The sequence below is a fragment of the Clupea harengus genome, chromosome 22, assembly GCF_900700415.2.
Source record: "Clupea harengus chromosome 22, Ch_v2.0.2, whole genome shotgun sequence".
Lineage (NCBI taxonomy): Eukaryota > Metazoa > Chordata > Actinopteri > Clupeiformes > Clupeidae > Clupea > Clupea harengus.
The window spans coordinates 5,913,028-5,930,527 of record NC_045173.1 but is presented as its reverse complement, the minus strand read 5'-3'; the positions used below and the strand labels follow the sequence as shown (position 1 = coordinate 5,930,527).

Here is a 17,500-nt window from a genome sequence, read left to right as displayed (position 1 = left end):
CATGCAGCACTCCTATCCCGTGCAGGCCAGAAATGCTTAGAGCAGTTTAACTGAGGAGCACACACACACACGTGTGCTTAAACACACTGGGGACCGCTTCAAATTTGCACCCTTATGATGAAATATTTATGTTGAACTGGCCTGTTCAGAGAAGCAGTTTTAGGGGATAATGGGTGAATAACTCATATCATTACGAGGTGTAAATGAGATGGCAGTCTAAACAGCTGACCAGACCAGTTGGAAGCCCAAATCTAGAGCAGAAGCTGTAAAATGGTAAACATTTACTCTCGTAGAAATGCATTACACAACTTTTGTAGAAAGGTGCTTAGGCTTTCACTTTCGTTCAGTGCATCCTTTATTAATTGTAGAAAGGTGTGTTACTGTATTTGGTGGACTTGTAAAACGAAACTGCAGACCCACTAAATTATGATAGATTCAATTGGCTTGTGAATTTGCAGATTTGTCTATTATTACGATTTACAAAACATGCCAGCTATGTGCAACTGTCTAACTTTCTTTTCCACCGAAATAGAGTTTTGTCTAGTTATTTGTATGCTTTTCTCAGAAGTTTCGGCGCATTTCTTGAATCATCCTCAACATTTTCAAAACAGTAAGTGCATTGCTCGAAAGAATTTGTATGCACAGCACCACACAATGACCTGCAAAATAGTTTTTCATCTCTTAAAAGTAAATAATTATGTCAATGGATATGTCAGTACCACCAGAATGCAAAGACATTTTGTCATTGTTCACGGTAATTTGTACTGGTAATGATGGTTTATGATAGTAATTAACTATTTTGCATGTCAATAAATAGATGCCTTGTGGAGTTAGATCAAACTGCAGACAATTGTACATTTGCACGAATGTACCAACACATTTGCAAATTGTTCAAAAGAATGAGAAATTGCTGTTGTGATGTGCACTAGTGACTAGATAGTGAGGATGTTACACAAGTATTTTGAATTCAATTTGAATTCTGATCAGAGAAAAATTGCCAGAGAGACTGTAAAACAAGCAAACTTGTGAAGTCATTTTGCATTCTTCCAAAGAAAAGTTACTTACAATATGCAACAACAACAACAAGAACAACAACAACAACAACAACAAAGTCTGAAAGCAATACCTGACACCAGGGGGTAGGACTGCGGCCCTGACACACTGGCTCCCAGCTCTGCTCCCGCCTGATTGGCTAAGCTGCTCTTCATCTCCTCCAGTCCCCCGGCAAGAGATGCCATTGCTGAGTAATCATTCTAGAACGAACATGAAAAACAGATCTTAGAAGATCATCAAACAGACACACACACACACACACACACACACACACACACACACTGAACCTGTACTTAGGCAGAAAATTGATTTATTGATCTTTTGACACAGAGAGGAAAAATAATATCAGCCAAAAAGGCATACAAATCCACGTTCATGGTATCAGGGTATCAAGGTATCAGATGTGTGAAATTGTCACTTTTATACGAGTAGTCATACAGAAAATCCAAAAATCACAAAATATCTATTTTATCTGTGATAAAAACCAGCATGAACATAGAAACACATACACATACTCTCTGTCACACACACACACACACACTCTCTCTCTCACACACAGACACACACACACACACACACACACACACATACACACACACTCCCTCTCACACACAGACAGGGTCCTATTGATTTATACGGCTGACCTGATGGTGACCTGGCTAGTTGGTTACTGTGACCTACTGCTCATCATAACCTGCCTCAGACATGCACATTGTCTGTCTGTCTCTCTTTCTCTGGCTCTCTCTCTCACACACACACACACACACACACACACACACACACACACACACACACACACACACAGTCAATGTTTAATGGATTTCTGGATGCACGTGTGTGAATGTAACACAGCGTGCCTGATGCCTTCACTCTTCATTTGGTAGGATGATGATATAGAGTTGGCCCCACTCAGCACCTTTGAGCTGTGTATGAGTGTGCTTTGGATGTGAGAGATGACCCTCTTAACGTGACAGTGCTCATCAACAGAGTGTAGGCTATGAACTGTGACTCTTCCAATGATGTCTACGTCTGTGCAGAATGCATCCTCCCGCACCCACCCCCCCTCCGACCCTCGTTCACTCCCCCCCCCCCCCCCCCCAGTCTCTAATGCCTGTGCATGTAGATGTGAGGAGAATAGCACCAGTAATTGAGCATTATGAAGTTTGGCCGCACAGCTGACAGCTTGCTAAGGAAGATGGATCATTCTCATTTTTCACAGTAAATGTTGTCAATTTTGGAACTCATAGGGCCATCAACCCTGGCCATACACCCACTCCCACACAGACTACACACACGCACACACATGTACACACACACACACACACACACACACACACACACACGTACACACACACATTGCACAGCTGTGACAAGCACACAGGCCCAGTTTGTGAAAGAGAGTGACACCAAAAATAGAGGATGTAGAAACAAAGGGAAAAGGAGATATCTCTCACTAGTGTGTGTGTGTGTGTGTGTGTGTGTGTGTGTGTGTGTGTGTGTGTGTGCGTGTGCGTGTGCGTGTGCGTGTGCGTGTGTGTCTCTGTGTGTGTGTGTGTGTGTGTGTGTGTGTGTGTCTCTCTCTCTCTCTGTGTGTGTGTGTGTGTGTGTGTGTGTGTGTGTGTGTGTGTCTCTCTCTGTGTGTGTGTGTGTGTGTGTGTGTGTGTGTGTGTGTGTGCGTGTGTGTGTGTGCGCGCGTGTGCGTGTCTGTGTGTGTGTGTGTGTGTGTATATACATATATATTAGTTATATACTTATATAGATTGCAGAAAATGAGACATGTGCAGTTTGATTGTTAACTGTAAATATTTCTGTCCGCACCTTTAAAAGGAGCCACACACAGCCCCTTCACCCCCACCTCCCTGTCCCTCCCTACCCCTCACTCATCATGAACACATGGGTCCTAATCACACGTAGAAGCCTCCTCAAATCTGCTTCCTCATTTACATAATACTATTTCCTCACCTGGCACATCTTCTACACCATCTCTCTCTCCCTCCCTCTCTCTCTCTCTCTCTCTCTCTCATTTCTTCTCTCTACTTCTTCCTCCCTATTTCTTCTTCTCCCTTTCTCCTTTTCAGTTCTCTTGTCTCGTGGGGAAGCCAAAAGGCCCACAAAGAGAAATAAATCACCGGGCGTATCAGCGGCCGTCACAGAAGGGGGGGAGGCATTTATAGGCGCGTGCAGCATTAAACGAGACTGACTGCTGGGGGAAAGCATTTATCCCTGCGTCTCGCAGCGCTCCACCTGTCAGCTCACGGAGTGTTCACACACCAACCGTACAGCCAGCGTGCTGAGCAAGGGCACACAGACACATAAACAGGCGCACACACACATTTAAACAGCAAAACATACACACCTATAACACACAGCCACATAGACGTGTACTCCTGGAGATACTTAGAGGAAGAGTGTAGCCTTTTTTGGGGACTCACCGTGTCTTACAAGTTAAAGCCCAAAGTCTTATAAGCTAGTTAAGAACTACTTTCAATTCAGTCACATCTCATTCCAAAACCTTGCTAAAGGCAAAAAACATTGGGAATCTGCTCAGCCTGCAGGATTACAGGGCACAACTGAACTGTTGCTGAAATATGTAGACTTTATCAAGTCCAAACACTAAATAACACAAAAAGGTTAATTTACATCGTGATATACTATCGCAAACATCCAGAAACTTAAATTTACAAAATGCTAAGGAACTCAATAAATTGCCACAAGCCCTACACCTTTCATCGTAACAACAGCTTAAGCAACTTAGTGTTAAAACCATAACTTTAACACTTAAAAACTGAAAAATTAACAGAGCAGAGATATAAACAGCACAAGACCATACTAGACAGTAAATATTATATCCTTATATGCACACCCTAGGAACTGAGGAAAGACCCTGAAACATTTGACCAACTGTGCATATTCCATAGTGTGTGTGTGCGCGTGCATGCATGCGTGCATGCGTGTGTGTGTGTGTGTGTGTGTGTGTGTGTGTGTGCTGAGCACCTACACTTTGATTTATCACCTGCATAATGTAATGTGATTGAAAGGGGAACTTCACATGAAGTGGGCCTGACACTTAGATGCTGGTGTGTGGGCCAAGCCTGACACATTCACACAGGGAGTTTGGCTCCCTGGTGTGCAGAAGGACACTAATTAATAGGGCCGCCGTTGCCTAATGGCTCTCTTGTGGCCAAAGGTGGGGGCAGGGAGAGGAGTTCTCCATCTGCAAATCTTTGCTCTATCATTTTTTTCTGTATAGACTGTATACATATCAGTTGACTATTGTGGAAACAAGCTCTCATGGACTACAGATGTAAATGCAGGGGTTTCAGCACTGCCATTCAGGCCAGTGCAGCTGTTTTGCAATGATTGTGGATTATCAAGCCTGACTACTGGACATAATAGACTCCTTTAGACCTTCTTGCATAATAGACTCATTTAGACACCTACTGTCATAAGGGCTTTTTATACAGCCTGTTCAAGGTGGGAATATTGCGCCTTCATTCCGCCTTGCTATTCTGTGTAGAAGGTACGAAGACTGAATGGGGGATCACTGTTGTTCCGCCTCTTGCCTCACAGCGGAGGTAGTCACAGAGCCGGATCGACTTATGTGTAAAAGGGACAGCCAGCATGACGAGGTAGCAGTGACGCAGCCCAGTAGCTAACCGAAATGAAGCAAGACTACTGTGTTGACAGAACACACAAATCCGACATGATAAGAATGAACATGTTGAACATAATGCTCACTAGCTTTGCTTGAGTCTGAACATAGCTATAAATGAGCACGGCTTGCAAGAGCCCACCGACACTAAGTTCACCTATCATTGTTTTTTTAAAGTAACAGGTAGGCCTATAGGCTAGTTTATTTCCGACGCGTTTGTTATGGCGCTTTCGAGACAACCTGGAATTCGGAACGTCTGACATAACACGACTTGAATGTGTTCGAGCCAAATGTAAATACAGAAATGGTGGTGACTCATCAATCAAGCAACTTTTTTCTTGTTTATTTTGACACACTGCCTCTTCATGCATCTTCTCACGCATTAAAAAAGGTTTTTAAGCTTTGATATAGTCAAGGTATTTGTTAGGCTCTGTCCGGTTCGTCGCCATATTGATAACGATGTAAAATTGATTAATGACGCACCTCACTGAAGGAATCATTTTTTCTCTGAGTTTCTGAGTCAGAGCTCCGACTTCAAGTGGTGTTCTAGTGCGATTTTCCAAGTTGAAAATATCCGAGTTCAGAGTGGTGTGGTCCAGAACGCCGGCATGCTATCTAAAAGCACACTGGGGCAGCAATATACTCCCTTATTGTTCAGTGTAAACTGAAAGCGAAGTGGCATAATAAGGGGTCTTCTTAACGGCAGTATAGTGTGATCTCTTTTAAAAAATAACTATAGACACTGACATGATCACAACCTGGGCCATCATATCTTTTCGATAATTATTCTCCATTTGATTTTGGATTTTGAAAGCACGCCAACCACAAAAGTCCACCTACGTTAACCTTAATAAGTTCAATGTATAGCCTTAATGGGACTAAGCCTACACCATACTCAAGGAATAGTAATAAACAAATTCACTCACAAGTAGTATTTAAATAATAAAAATGAATCATGACTTAACCCATCAAAATTTTTCTTCTGACTGGTAGGACTACAGAAGAATAGCATCGACTACAGTTTCACCTATGGTCGACATTTTAGGCCCAACCGCATGAGAAGAACCAATAATCAAGTAAGAATTCATGTTATTTCTTGTTTCTGGATTCTGAAATACAAACAGGGCACAAACAAGTAGTTTTCTATTCCAATCCGTTCAAAGGTGATAACACTCCTTATTTCTGTGTTTAATTAACAAGAACACAAGTCATTTTCCACCCAAAAAATCTTCCAGGTCGATTCCAAACAGCAAAACCAATTAAACAGTGCTGATACGTTATTGAACCACCAACAATAATTTGGATGTTATTTCTCACAAACACTGTTTCGGTAGACACCTCTTCTTCTCGCAGATACTCTTTTTTGAGTGGTAAAATATGTTAAGATGATATCATACACACCATTGTCCCCTAATAATGATGTATGTATAATAGCATCTTAACTAAAAAAAGTAAATCAGAGAGATAAAGATATGTATATATGCGAGGGAATATAGGTGAATCTAGAATACATGAGAAGTCAAATTTGGATGCAATGTGTTTTTGTGTGGGAAAGGTGTGTGTGCATCTATGTTTCAATTATGAACATCGCCATACTTCATATATTCCTTGATCCATATTGTATCATTATCACTGTAAATAGGTTCATGTTTTGTGGTAGATGCTGGGGCTTACCTCTTAGAGCCAAACCATTTTGTAATTTCAAAATGTTTCAACTTTGCTTCAAAGAGCGTGTTGTTTCATCAGGCCCAGTTAAATGACACAAAAGAGAAGTGCACGCTGTAGCCTCATGACAACACTATCGCCACACTGTGTTCACACACACACACACACACACACACACGCACACACACGCGCACACACACGCGCACACACACACACGCACACACACACATACACAGACCTATTCTTCACCGGAAGGATCTGAAATGTCAGCCTTGAGAAAGGGTTCTAAACCACACATTTATGCTCTAAGACAGTCAGTAGGAGTTGGTGACCTTTGGCCTCAGCTCAGCGCAGCTCAGGAGGAAATGGACTGAGGAATTATGGAGGATTTCACATGGGTTCATAGTTCCCTATGGGCCACACTGCATTACTCTGTCAGTGTGGTGTGTGTGTGTGTGTGTGCTCACACATTAGTGTGTATGTGGTGTGTCTTTGTGTGTGTGTGCTCACACATGAGTGTGTAAGTGTGTGTGCTCACACATGAGTGTGTATGTGTGTGGGGGGAGGGTTGGAGTGTCAGGATTGTGCCAAAATAGTATTTTAAGAGACGGAATTGGAAGGACTCTTACTATCACATAAAATACGTTAAACTAGTTGCTGCAAACTGTATATATATTTTCTTGAATGTACTTGAATGTCTGTGTGTATCCTGAATGTGTACATGTAAGACTAAAGGATCATGTACAAAAGTGTGAGTGTGTGTGTGTGTGTGTGTGTGTGTGTGTGTGTGTGTGTGTGTGTGTGTGTGTGTGTGTGTGTGTATATATATGTGTGTGTGTGTGTGTGTGTGAGAGAGCAGCATCCATGCAGAGCCAAAGCATTCCCATGCTCAGCCAGCCATTGAGAGAGCTCACTCAAGCAGGAAGGGGTCGCTCACAAACAGCGGGGCAGAGCAGGATCAGACACTGGGCAGTGGAAAGCAGGCTGGGCAGAACTTGGATTGGGGCAACCAGATGGTCACTTCCCCCCATGCCCTTACCTGGGAGGGTTTGTTGGGCTCAGGGGTAGGGTAGAGCTCAGAGTGGGGCTGTCTATCAAACAGAAGGTCCAATACCTCAAGTTGCTGTGACGTAAAGAGCTCTCCTCTCATCTGCTTCCTCAGGAAGTCCCGCCCACTGTGGGAGTGTCCATTGGAGAGCGGAGAGTCCTGGAGAGCTGCAGAGAGAAGTGCTGATGCATGAGTGGAGAAAGCTTTGTTTCATTTCCTTTAATGAAAGCTGTTATTGTAAACACATTCTTAAACTGGAATGCAGACTCAGTCTGTCTGTCTAGGCCAGGAACTCCACTGGAGCTAGACAGATTGCGATTCGAATTTAATCATACATTTGAAATTATTATCATTTATCATCAAGAAATGTTCCCATTTGGATTAAATATGTACTACTGAACTCACATTTGATTAAATATGTACCAATGATCACACACAAAGAGACACATTCACACGCAAGTATGAAACACACACACACACACACACACACACACATTCACACACACACACACACACACACACACACACACACACATTCACACATTCACACATCCATGAAAAACACACACACACACATGCATGAAAAATAAAAACACACACACACAAACACACATGTATGAAAAACACACACACACTCACACACACACACACACACAAACACACATGTATGAAAAACACACACAGACACACACACACACACATTCACACATGTGTGCTCACACAGAAGCGATGGACCTATTTTAGCAGAGATGATGGGAAGGCACATGTGGGGCTCCCTTTAGCTGGTCATTGCCACGGCGACCCTCTTAATCCCACTGTCCAGGGTGGCTGATAGAATTCAATTGATCAATCATGTAGTCCTGATGACACTATCCCAACAGCCTTATTGCTTTCAGTCTCTTTCAAAGACAGAGTTAACCAGAAACCACCAACACACACACGCACACACACACTATACGCACATACACATACACAGACACGCAAGCCTACACAAAAAGCAAGAAAGCAAGGATCATTCATCACTGTTTGAGTAAATGTGTGTGTTGTGTGTGTGTGTGTGTGTGTGTGTGAGAGAGAGAGAGACAGAGACAGAGACAGAGACAGAGAGGTTAGCAGTTGTTATTGTTGATAGCTACAGTGAATGTGTGTGCATGCATGTGGGCTGGTGAGTAAAGGAGTGTGATGGTGTCTCAGCATGTGTGTGTGAAATGTCATTTTTGTCCGATCTAGAGGCTCAGTCATCCATATCATAGAGAGAAGCAGACACAGAACAGAGCAGAGCAGAGCAGAGCAGAGGAGGAACTCCTTCAGAAGAGCCAGGCCATATACTCTTACAACCACTGGGTGGGTAGTTCATCTCAACATCTATCTATCTATCTATCTATCTATCTTTCTTTCTTTCTATCTATCTATCTATCTGTCTGTCTATCTGTCTATCTTTCTATCTTTCTATTAATATATCTATCTATCTATCTGTTTATCTATCTATCTATCTGTCTATCTATCTATCTATCTATCTGTCTGTCTGTCTATCTATCTGTGTGTCTGTCTGTCTGTCTGTCTGTCTGTCTGTCTGTCTGTCTGTCTGTCTGTCTATCTATCTGTCACACAGGCTTTGGCAAAGCCATGTACATGTGCATGGTGTATTTTCTGCACTATGCGCAGGGCACTCCTCTAAAGTGGCTAAAGTCAGCCTGTGTGTTTTGAGGTGTCCACCAGCTGCCCTTCAGACGGTTGCTCTTCCTCCATTCTGTCAACAGAGCTTTGACATGAGAAACCACCCAAACACATGAAGCCTGCTTTACATTCCCCCTTAAGGTGGCCGCTTTGTCTGCGCTTGGTTTTGTGCCCTAGTTCTAGTTTAATATCCGCCTCTCTGACGGGCTATAGGAACTCACATCCGTGACCAAGACACAAAAGACATCCAGCTGCATTTGGGATAACTCCCTATTCATTCACACACACACACGCACACACACACACTCACACACACACACACACACACACACACACACACACACACACATACACACTCACAGGCAAAGAAGCTCAGAAATGCCCCTCCCCACACATCCCTCCCATCTAAAGTCAAACACAACAATGAGAAAGTATTGTTGTGTCCTGACCCCTCTGGCCCCTCTGTCTGTCGGTCTCATTCTGCTCTTTCTCTGCTGGTCTTTTGGGTGCTCATTGTGGGGGGGAGGCAGGGGGTCCCTGGCCAGGTTGGGTGCAGGGGGAGGGAGGCGGCTGTTACGCCATGAGGATCTCTTTGCACTTGACATATATTACCATACTGATCAGGCCCAGAGCCTATGAAAGCTGCCTTTTTGTGTGTGTGTGTATGTGTGTGTGTGTGTGTGACAAAGAGAGAGAGAGAGAGAGAGAGAGAGAGAGAGAGAGAGAGAAAGAGCAAGAGAGAATGTTGTCCCCAAGGATCAAAGTCAGAAAGAGCATCCCCACTAGAGCATCAACACAAAGCCTTCTACTCCATACCATGCTCTCCTCATCTCTCTTCCTTTACATACATGTGTAAAATCCACACAGCGTAATGTTGATGTAATGCATGGATATGAAAACTATCTTATGGTACCTTGTCATTGATAAATGTGTGAATGAGTGAAACAGCGAAACAAGTGTCTCTGAATATGTGTATTTTTATGCAGGTCGATCTCTTTTTATGCTCAAGATTTATGTAGTTATTTAACAACTCAAAGTCTTCACTTTGACAGTGATCATCAGAGAATACTTTTTTCTGCTCTTGACAAATACAGAGAGAAAGAGAGAGAGAGAGAGAGAAAGAGAGCGAGCGAGAGAGAGGGAGGGAGGGAGAGAGAGAGAGAGCGAGAGAGAGAGCGAGAGAGAGAGGGTACAATACAAAAGACAGACACAATGATTCTTTCCAAGATACCCCACAAGTCAAGTTTCTCCATTCAATCCATTTCCACAAGCGTTTGGCCGGGGTCAAAGGGCTTTCCTAAACTGTGACATACACTCATACACACAAATGCACACACACGCGCACACAAACACACTACACACACGCGCACACAAACACACTACACACACGCGCACACAAACACACTACTCTCTGCCTGTCCTTTCTCCCTGGTAGTAAATGTAGTTTATGCTACTCTCCTTCACCAAAGTAACCAAAGGCAAATACTGCATCGTAGAAGTCAATAGCTGAGGGACTGAACCCACACAGCGAATAGGTTTTCATATATCACTTTAATAGTTGCAACTCGTGAATCATCCTGTAATCAAATGGTCTATTGACAAAACCACCTAAAGATCTCATATCCCTTGTCCACACTCCTTTCCCCACATTGGGACACATTTAGATTAAATGTACTGGCGCCAGCAGCCTCTGAATATGAACTAAGGAGCTGCCAGACACTGAGTTTGTTCTTCCTGCCAAAAGGTCCCGAGACATAGCTGATTGTTTTAGTTCATACCTCTAATCCCCGAACTGAGTCCCCAGATGGACACCAGTGGAAAACCTTTTATTTCCTTGTTTAAGTGTGTTTATTCTGTAGCCTTAAAACTGGTCACGGATTCTGTTAGCTGTGGCTGTGTGTTGAAGCAGCATTCCGTCAACATCGCAGTGCTGTGCCTGCAGACACTTAGCCTTAGCTGTCGTTTCGGAATAAATGGATTCTCTCACCAGTCGCAACGAGTTCCTTGCCTGCTCCATAACCACGTCCAGCTAACTCCAGTTAAATCAAGAAATACAGCGTTGGTGTTTTCATCCCAAACTCACCGTTAAAATACAACAGTTTTTCAACACTAAACTAATGCATTTTGGCTGTGAGGTGTGGAAGTTCAATTCTGTACACATAGACTTTTATGAAACATCTTCACTTCTAAAAAATAAAGCCTTTCTTTCTTTGTGCCTGAACTAATGTTACGGTGAGATTTTGTCATGTGTACGACAGTAGATCACACACACACACATGCATGCACACTAACGCACACACACACACAAACACACACACACACATAATCATGTTCACTGGTGCATCAATCTGTCTCATTCACAGCAGGACATATGAAAGCTCCCCAGACAGTGTTACAGTAATACTCACAAGCACACATTTTGAAACAAACATGGTGTCTCTCAGTGAGTGGCCTGACCACCCTAGGTCATTCCATGTCAATTAAACAGAAAATTTCACTCAGTCTCCATCCCTCCCCACCTCCTCTCCCCAACTCTGCCTGTGCTGTGTATCATTAATTGAACAGGCAGACGCTGGGCTAATTGCAATGGTGATTAACAGCCATGTTAATGAGCTTTCCCCAGTCCAGTGTGGAGATGTGCCAGACGGATGTTAGCCCCTCTGCTAGTATAGTCCTGCCTATCTGGACCAGAACTCACTGCTCCTCCACTGGCCTTTTGAGTCTGTTTCTCACTGGGCTCTGAAATACACACACTGATATGAGATATACACAAACCCAAACCCAAACCCTTAAAACATTTTCCTCTCTGGACTCCATGAATTAAGTTTGCGTGTGAGTGTGTGTCTGTGAATATTCTCTCTTTGTTTTCACTGATTCTACGACACACAGAAACAATGAGACAAAGAGAGAATATTGACTTGTACAGTACTGTATTATGACATCTCTCTGTCTGTCTCCGACATCTGGGCCTCGCTCATTTACAGCAGGGGTTTGCAAAGAGATGGCTTTTTAATTTCTAAAAAACACAGACACACAACACACATGTGCACACGTACACACACACATTCACACAAATATATGTGGACATACACAGTCAGGCACAGCACATTGGTGTATCACACACACGTGCACACACACAAATACACACACACACACACACGTGCACACACACATATGCACACACACACACACACACACACACACACACACACACACACACGTGCCCACACCACCCCCCTGGATGAAGATGTTCATCTAGAGTGTGCCAGCACTGTCCACCCCCTGTGTCCCATGCTGAGGCATCTGTCAACCACCCTGATGTGTTCAGCTTCCTCCATCTGTGCATGTGTGTGTTTGAGAGTGAGTGTGTGTGTGTATGTGTGTGTGTGTGTGTGTGTGTATGTGTGTGTGTGTGTGTGTGTGTGTGTGTGTGTGTGTGTGTGTGTGTGTGTGTGTGTGAGCGTGTGCGTGCGTGGAAGTATGCGTGTGTGTGTGTGTGTGTTTGAGAGTGAGTGTGTGCGTGTGTGGAAGCATGTGTGTATGTTTGTCTGTGTGTGAGAGAGAGAGCGAGCGAGTGCGTGTTCATTTGTATGTTGAGGCTTAGCTCATCATGAATGTTGGTTTATATACTCTATATTTGTGTCAGTCCATATTTACATGCATGTTTATATATAATTGTGGATACACAGCATCTGTACATGTTATAGATTGCTGTCATGTGGCGCTAATTTTACATGACAGAATCAGTAGCTTTTTAGTGCGACTTCCATATTTCCTTGTTTTCTGCGGTCTAGACATTTGTAGGGACATTTCTACGGTCCTCTCTCTTACGCTATTCAAATATATACATAATGATACACACACACATACACACACACACACACACACACACATACACACACACACACACACACACACACACACACACACACACACACACACACAACCCAACACTGTAAATATTCCTAAAATGAAGCTGCTATGAAATGCTAGAAATGAAATAGCTGGAAGTGAAACTGTGCATACACACTAACACACACGTTAGACAGCATACACACACACATTAGACAGCATACATACACACTAACACACACATCGTTGACATCCCTACCTTCGTCTCTCTTCCTCTTGCTGGTGTCATTGGCTGAGCTGATACCCAGGATGCCACTGATGGAGTAGGAGGAGCCAGCAGTATCACTGGTCACCGCGGACACTTGTGTCACTGCCACAGAGGAGGCTGCAAACGGACACCAAAGTGAATATTAAAGATTAAACTTTGGTCACGATCTTCACTGCAGCTGGGCGGACACAATTACTTGTGGTATAGGGCATATGTTTGTCGCTGATAACCCTAGCGAACCATCACTAAATTATAACTCTATCGTTTGATGTCATTACAAATAATATAATGAAACTCTATCAAGGAGCGAGACCAAAAGAGTTGCTCCATTACATGTTGATTTTACATCGTTCAGGGCTTTGACTGGCAGTTGTCTTCTCTATAGTGTGGACTTGTGAGGTATTTAGTGAGGCTGTACGCTGGCTCCTGCACCTCAGGCCACAGGTCCCCAGCCTCAGCCCTACAACGGCACGCTCCTGTCACCCTCTCTCGCTCCCTCTCTTTGTGGTGCTTATCGTTCTTCTTGTCAGTTGATGCACAGCCTGACTGACAGTATGGCGCCCCGGGAGGGACACAAAGGTACAGAGATGAAGCTAATCCCAACTCCCCACAGGCTGTGCAAGGCAGAAAAAAGAACCTCACACGCACAGATCTTGTAGAAGAAGATAAAAGATTTTCCACGGCCGTAGTTATTTACTAACGATGGGTAAAATGTAATGAATGCATATCCCTCTTTTTTCTTTGTCTCTTCAATTATCTGATTTTCCCATTTGCCCAGCTCTCCTTTAGTGACTGAAGCGGAGGTGTAAATATAGGGGGAATGGTTTTAGTATTCCCAAATCCAAATTTCCAATTTTCTGCCTGGATGTAAGAATCATTTATCACTGTAATCGGAGGTAAGCATGATGTTATTAAGAACGTATGAAATTAATTTAGATTAAGCGCCATTGTGTGATTATTTCGATTAGTGAGAGAGATGAAATCCTATTCACCTTCATGTAGAGTAAATAGATACTGTGTATAGGTGTTTTTAAAAAACGGATGTTTAACCAATGCACAGACTGGACAAATAGACATTTATAACCAGAGTTTGTGTCATACATCTCAGGGGGTTTGCGATGTAGCTATAACTTGCAAGTGAAATAATGTGAATACTCATAACTTTATAGAACAGAGACGTGAACGTATGAGAGACGTATGTGGTAAATACTGTAACAATTATTTTAGATGTCAAAAGCTTTACTGATGATATAGATCCATGTCAGTGGTGCAATTACAACTGTATTGTTAATATATATCAATTACTCACTGTACTCTACTATACCAATGGTATGCGCATAGTATACATAATCAAGCATAGCATAAATAGCAATGGTCTACATGTGGTGTTTCTACCGCCTAACAGAGCCTTCTCACAGCTCTGTCACAGTGGTTGTAGAATGTAGAATGTAGAATGTGTCTCACCTAAACTATGAGCTGACATGGGACCTGACTGCCCAGGTGGCGCCTGGACCTTGGTGCGAATGATCCTGAAAACAAACAAAAACAATATTACAATATCTATATTGTATCTCTGTGTGTGTGTGTGTGTGTGTGTGTGTGTGTGTGTGTGTGTGTGTGTGTGTGTGTGTGTGTGTGTGTGTGTGTGTGTGTGTGTGTGTGTGTGTGTGTGTGTGTGTGTGTGTGTGTGTGTGTGTGTGTGTGTGTGTGTGTGTGAATAAGACAGAAGTCAAATGAAAATCAGTGCGTGCATATGAGAGTCTATGCATGTGTGTGTGTGTGTGCGTGTGTATGTATGTATGTGTGTGTATATATGTGTGTGTCTGTGTATGTGTGTGTCTGTGTATGTCCGTGTGTGTCTATGTGTGTCTATGACTGTGTGAGGAGGGGTGTATTGTGTATGTATGTGTGAAGTGGCTGTTGCAGACTGACATGGCAGCAAAGTCTCACACTTCCTGCTTGGCTGCTCAAGCACAGCGGCTCTCCTTCTCACCCCTAACCCCCTAACTCTCTCTCTCTCTCTCTCTCTCTCTCTCTCACTCTCTCTCTGTCTCTCTCTCGGTCTCTCTCTCTCTCTCTCTCTCTCTCTCTCTCTCTCTGTGTCTCAGGAGGAGTAAATGTTGTCATCATACACAAGCAGCAGTAGCAGAGGGAGGCTTCATAAACACTGAGACTCATTGCTTTATGCTATTCATACCTCCACTCTCTGTTGCCTCAGTCCTAACATGCAAAACAGTATTTACACAAGTTACACGTGAAAGAGGAATGTTTACATTGAAATTCTATAAATCAGCAACATGCACCTAATCTAACATAACATGTCTTAACAGCAGTCATAATGGCATAATGGCAGTCATTGCCCAGAGACACAAACACACCTGTTTATGGAGCTGACGCTGGGCACACTATCATTGTCACACACTCTCTCAGCCAGGAGCCGGTCCCTGATCTCCCAGGCAAACATGGTGGGATTTTGGCGTTTGTAATCTGCAATCTTGTCGACGACTTTGGGTGTAGCAACCTTTGGCTTGGATCCCCCAATAACCCCGGGTTTGATGCTGCCTGTTTCGTAATACCTGTCAATCAAACACAACATGACGGCATCAGTACAGTGAGACAGTCATCGTACACTCCCAAAGCTGCAGATGAAATGTCAAAAGTCTTCATTCATTCTTCTTACTGCTCTTCCCTTCTCTTTATTTTATACACAAACACACACACACACACACACACACACACACACACACACACACACACATATACATACAATGTGTATAAATATCCACAATCAAACGAAAATAGTTTGGATCTGCATCTGAAATGGCGGCATGGTTCTGATCATGTGTGTACTGCCTGTCAGTCAGTCTTACGGCGGTGGAACCCTCTGCATAAAGGATTACTTGGCCAATGAGACACATAGAGAGAGTTACACACAGTCAGACAGATTGACACAACTGCAGTTCTAACCCATGGTACATATATACATACAAAGACATATTAACCACATCCAAAGGACAAACAAATACTCAGCATCAGCTTCTGCTGCACTTTTGAGCTCTAAATTCAGAGGTCTAATAGGGCTCACAGCTAATGAGAAGCTATGGGTATGACGGCTACCCATTCATTTAAAACCTCACCAACAAATCCTTTTGCGTATACACACTCTCTCTCACACACACACACAGACATATGCACATGCAAACATGCACCCACACATGCACGCACATAGAAGCGCTTGCACACACACACACACACACAGAGACACACAAACAAACACACACACGAACACACACACACACACACTCCTCTTTGCTGTAACGCTTGAGTGCATTAGGCCGTATGGCAGCAGGAGCAGGGGGACAGCAGCATGAGAACAATAGGAAACACATTTTTTGATATGGCTAAAGGCCCTCGCTCCTAATCCCCACCCTCACTCATTCAAATGCTCTCTCTCTCCCTCTCTCTCTCTCTCTCTCTCTCTCTCTCACCCATTCTTTCACTCATTCTCTATTTCTTTCTCTCTGAAATTATTCCTGTTACTCTTTTAGTCTTTCTTCCTCTTTTTCTCTCTGTCTTTCTACCCCCCTCTCTCTTTCTCTATTTTAATCCTTCTTTTACTTTCCCTCTCTCTCCATTTCTCTATCCACCCTCCTCCGTTTGGGGAACAGAAATAAGGTACCAGTTTCTTTTTGATGCTAATTTAAAATGTGATGAATCTTTTTTCCTTTGTTGCTTTTTGTCATTGCAGGACAGAATGAGTGGAGAAGGTAGCGCAAAAAGGAGAGCATACGCTTACTTTTCAAAAAGGACTATTTCTCTTAAAGCAGTACATACATAGATAGAAGAAAGAGAGAAAGAAAAAAGAATGAACAAATGAATAAAGCTGGTTATCACAGAGAGAGGGGGCTGGCTATGAGAGATGAGAGAAAGTACCATACGCCACAGCAAGATGGGCAATAGAAATGTCTTTACCTTTGGGATAATAAACCATCAGTTAGTCTCCAACTACACTGGGCGTAATGTTGTGATTGAGTTTGTTTAGAGCACAGGTAATAGTTTTAATGAGTACTAGGTCATTTGGGGCAAAGGCATGTCAATCAGTGTGTGTGTGTGTGTGTGTGTGTGTGTGTGTGTGTGTGTGTGTGTGTGTGTGTGTGTGTGTGTGTGTGTGTGTGTGAGAGAGCATTTGAGTGAGAGAGAGTGACGTGTGTATGTGTGTGTGGACGTACAGACATGTTAATTCCTTACCTGCCCAGTATCTTGCTTACACAGCCATGACTGACTC

The 17,500-nt window shown here is 43.3% G+C and overlaps 1 protein-coding gene across 3 annotated transcripts in view; it reads right to left on the bottom strand.

Moving 5' to 3' along the window:
• The window catches only part of pax5 (paired box 5), a 43,521-nt gene that overhangs the window by 14,676 nt on the left and 11,345 nt on the right, over positions 1-17,500 (bottom strand). For 2 of the 3 annotated variants that reach the window (XM_031559909.2, XM_012831289.3), the window contains exons 2-7: positions 17,464-17,500; positions 15,594-15,791; positions 14,680-14,744; positions 13,207-13,332; positions 7,410-7,585; positions 1,127-1,253 (exon numbers count right to left, since the gene is read on the bottom strand). The exon at positions 17,464-17,500 is cut by the window's right edge and continues 129 nt beyond it. In XM_031559909.2, coding sequence (XP_031415769.1) covers positions 1,127-1,253; positions 7,410-7,585; positions 13,207-13,332; positions 14,680-14,744; positions 15,594-15,791; positions 17,464-17,500 — 729 coding nt within the window. The remainder of the gene's footprint in view (positions 1-1,126; positions 1,254-7,409; positions 7,586-13,206; positions 13,333-14,679; positions 14,745-15,593; positions 15,792-17,463) is intronic. The other variant, XM_031559910.2, reaches the window with a different exon arrangement.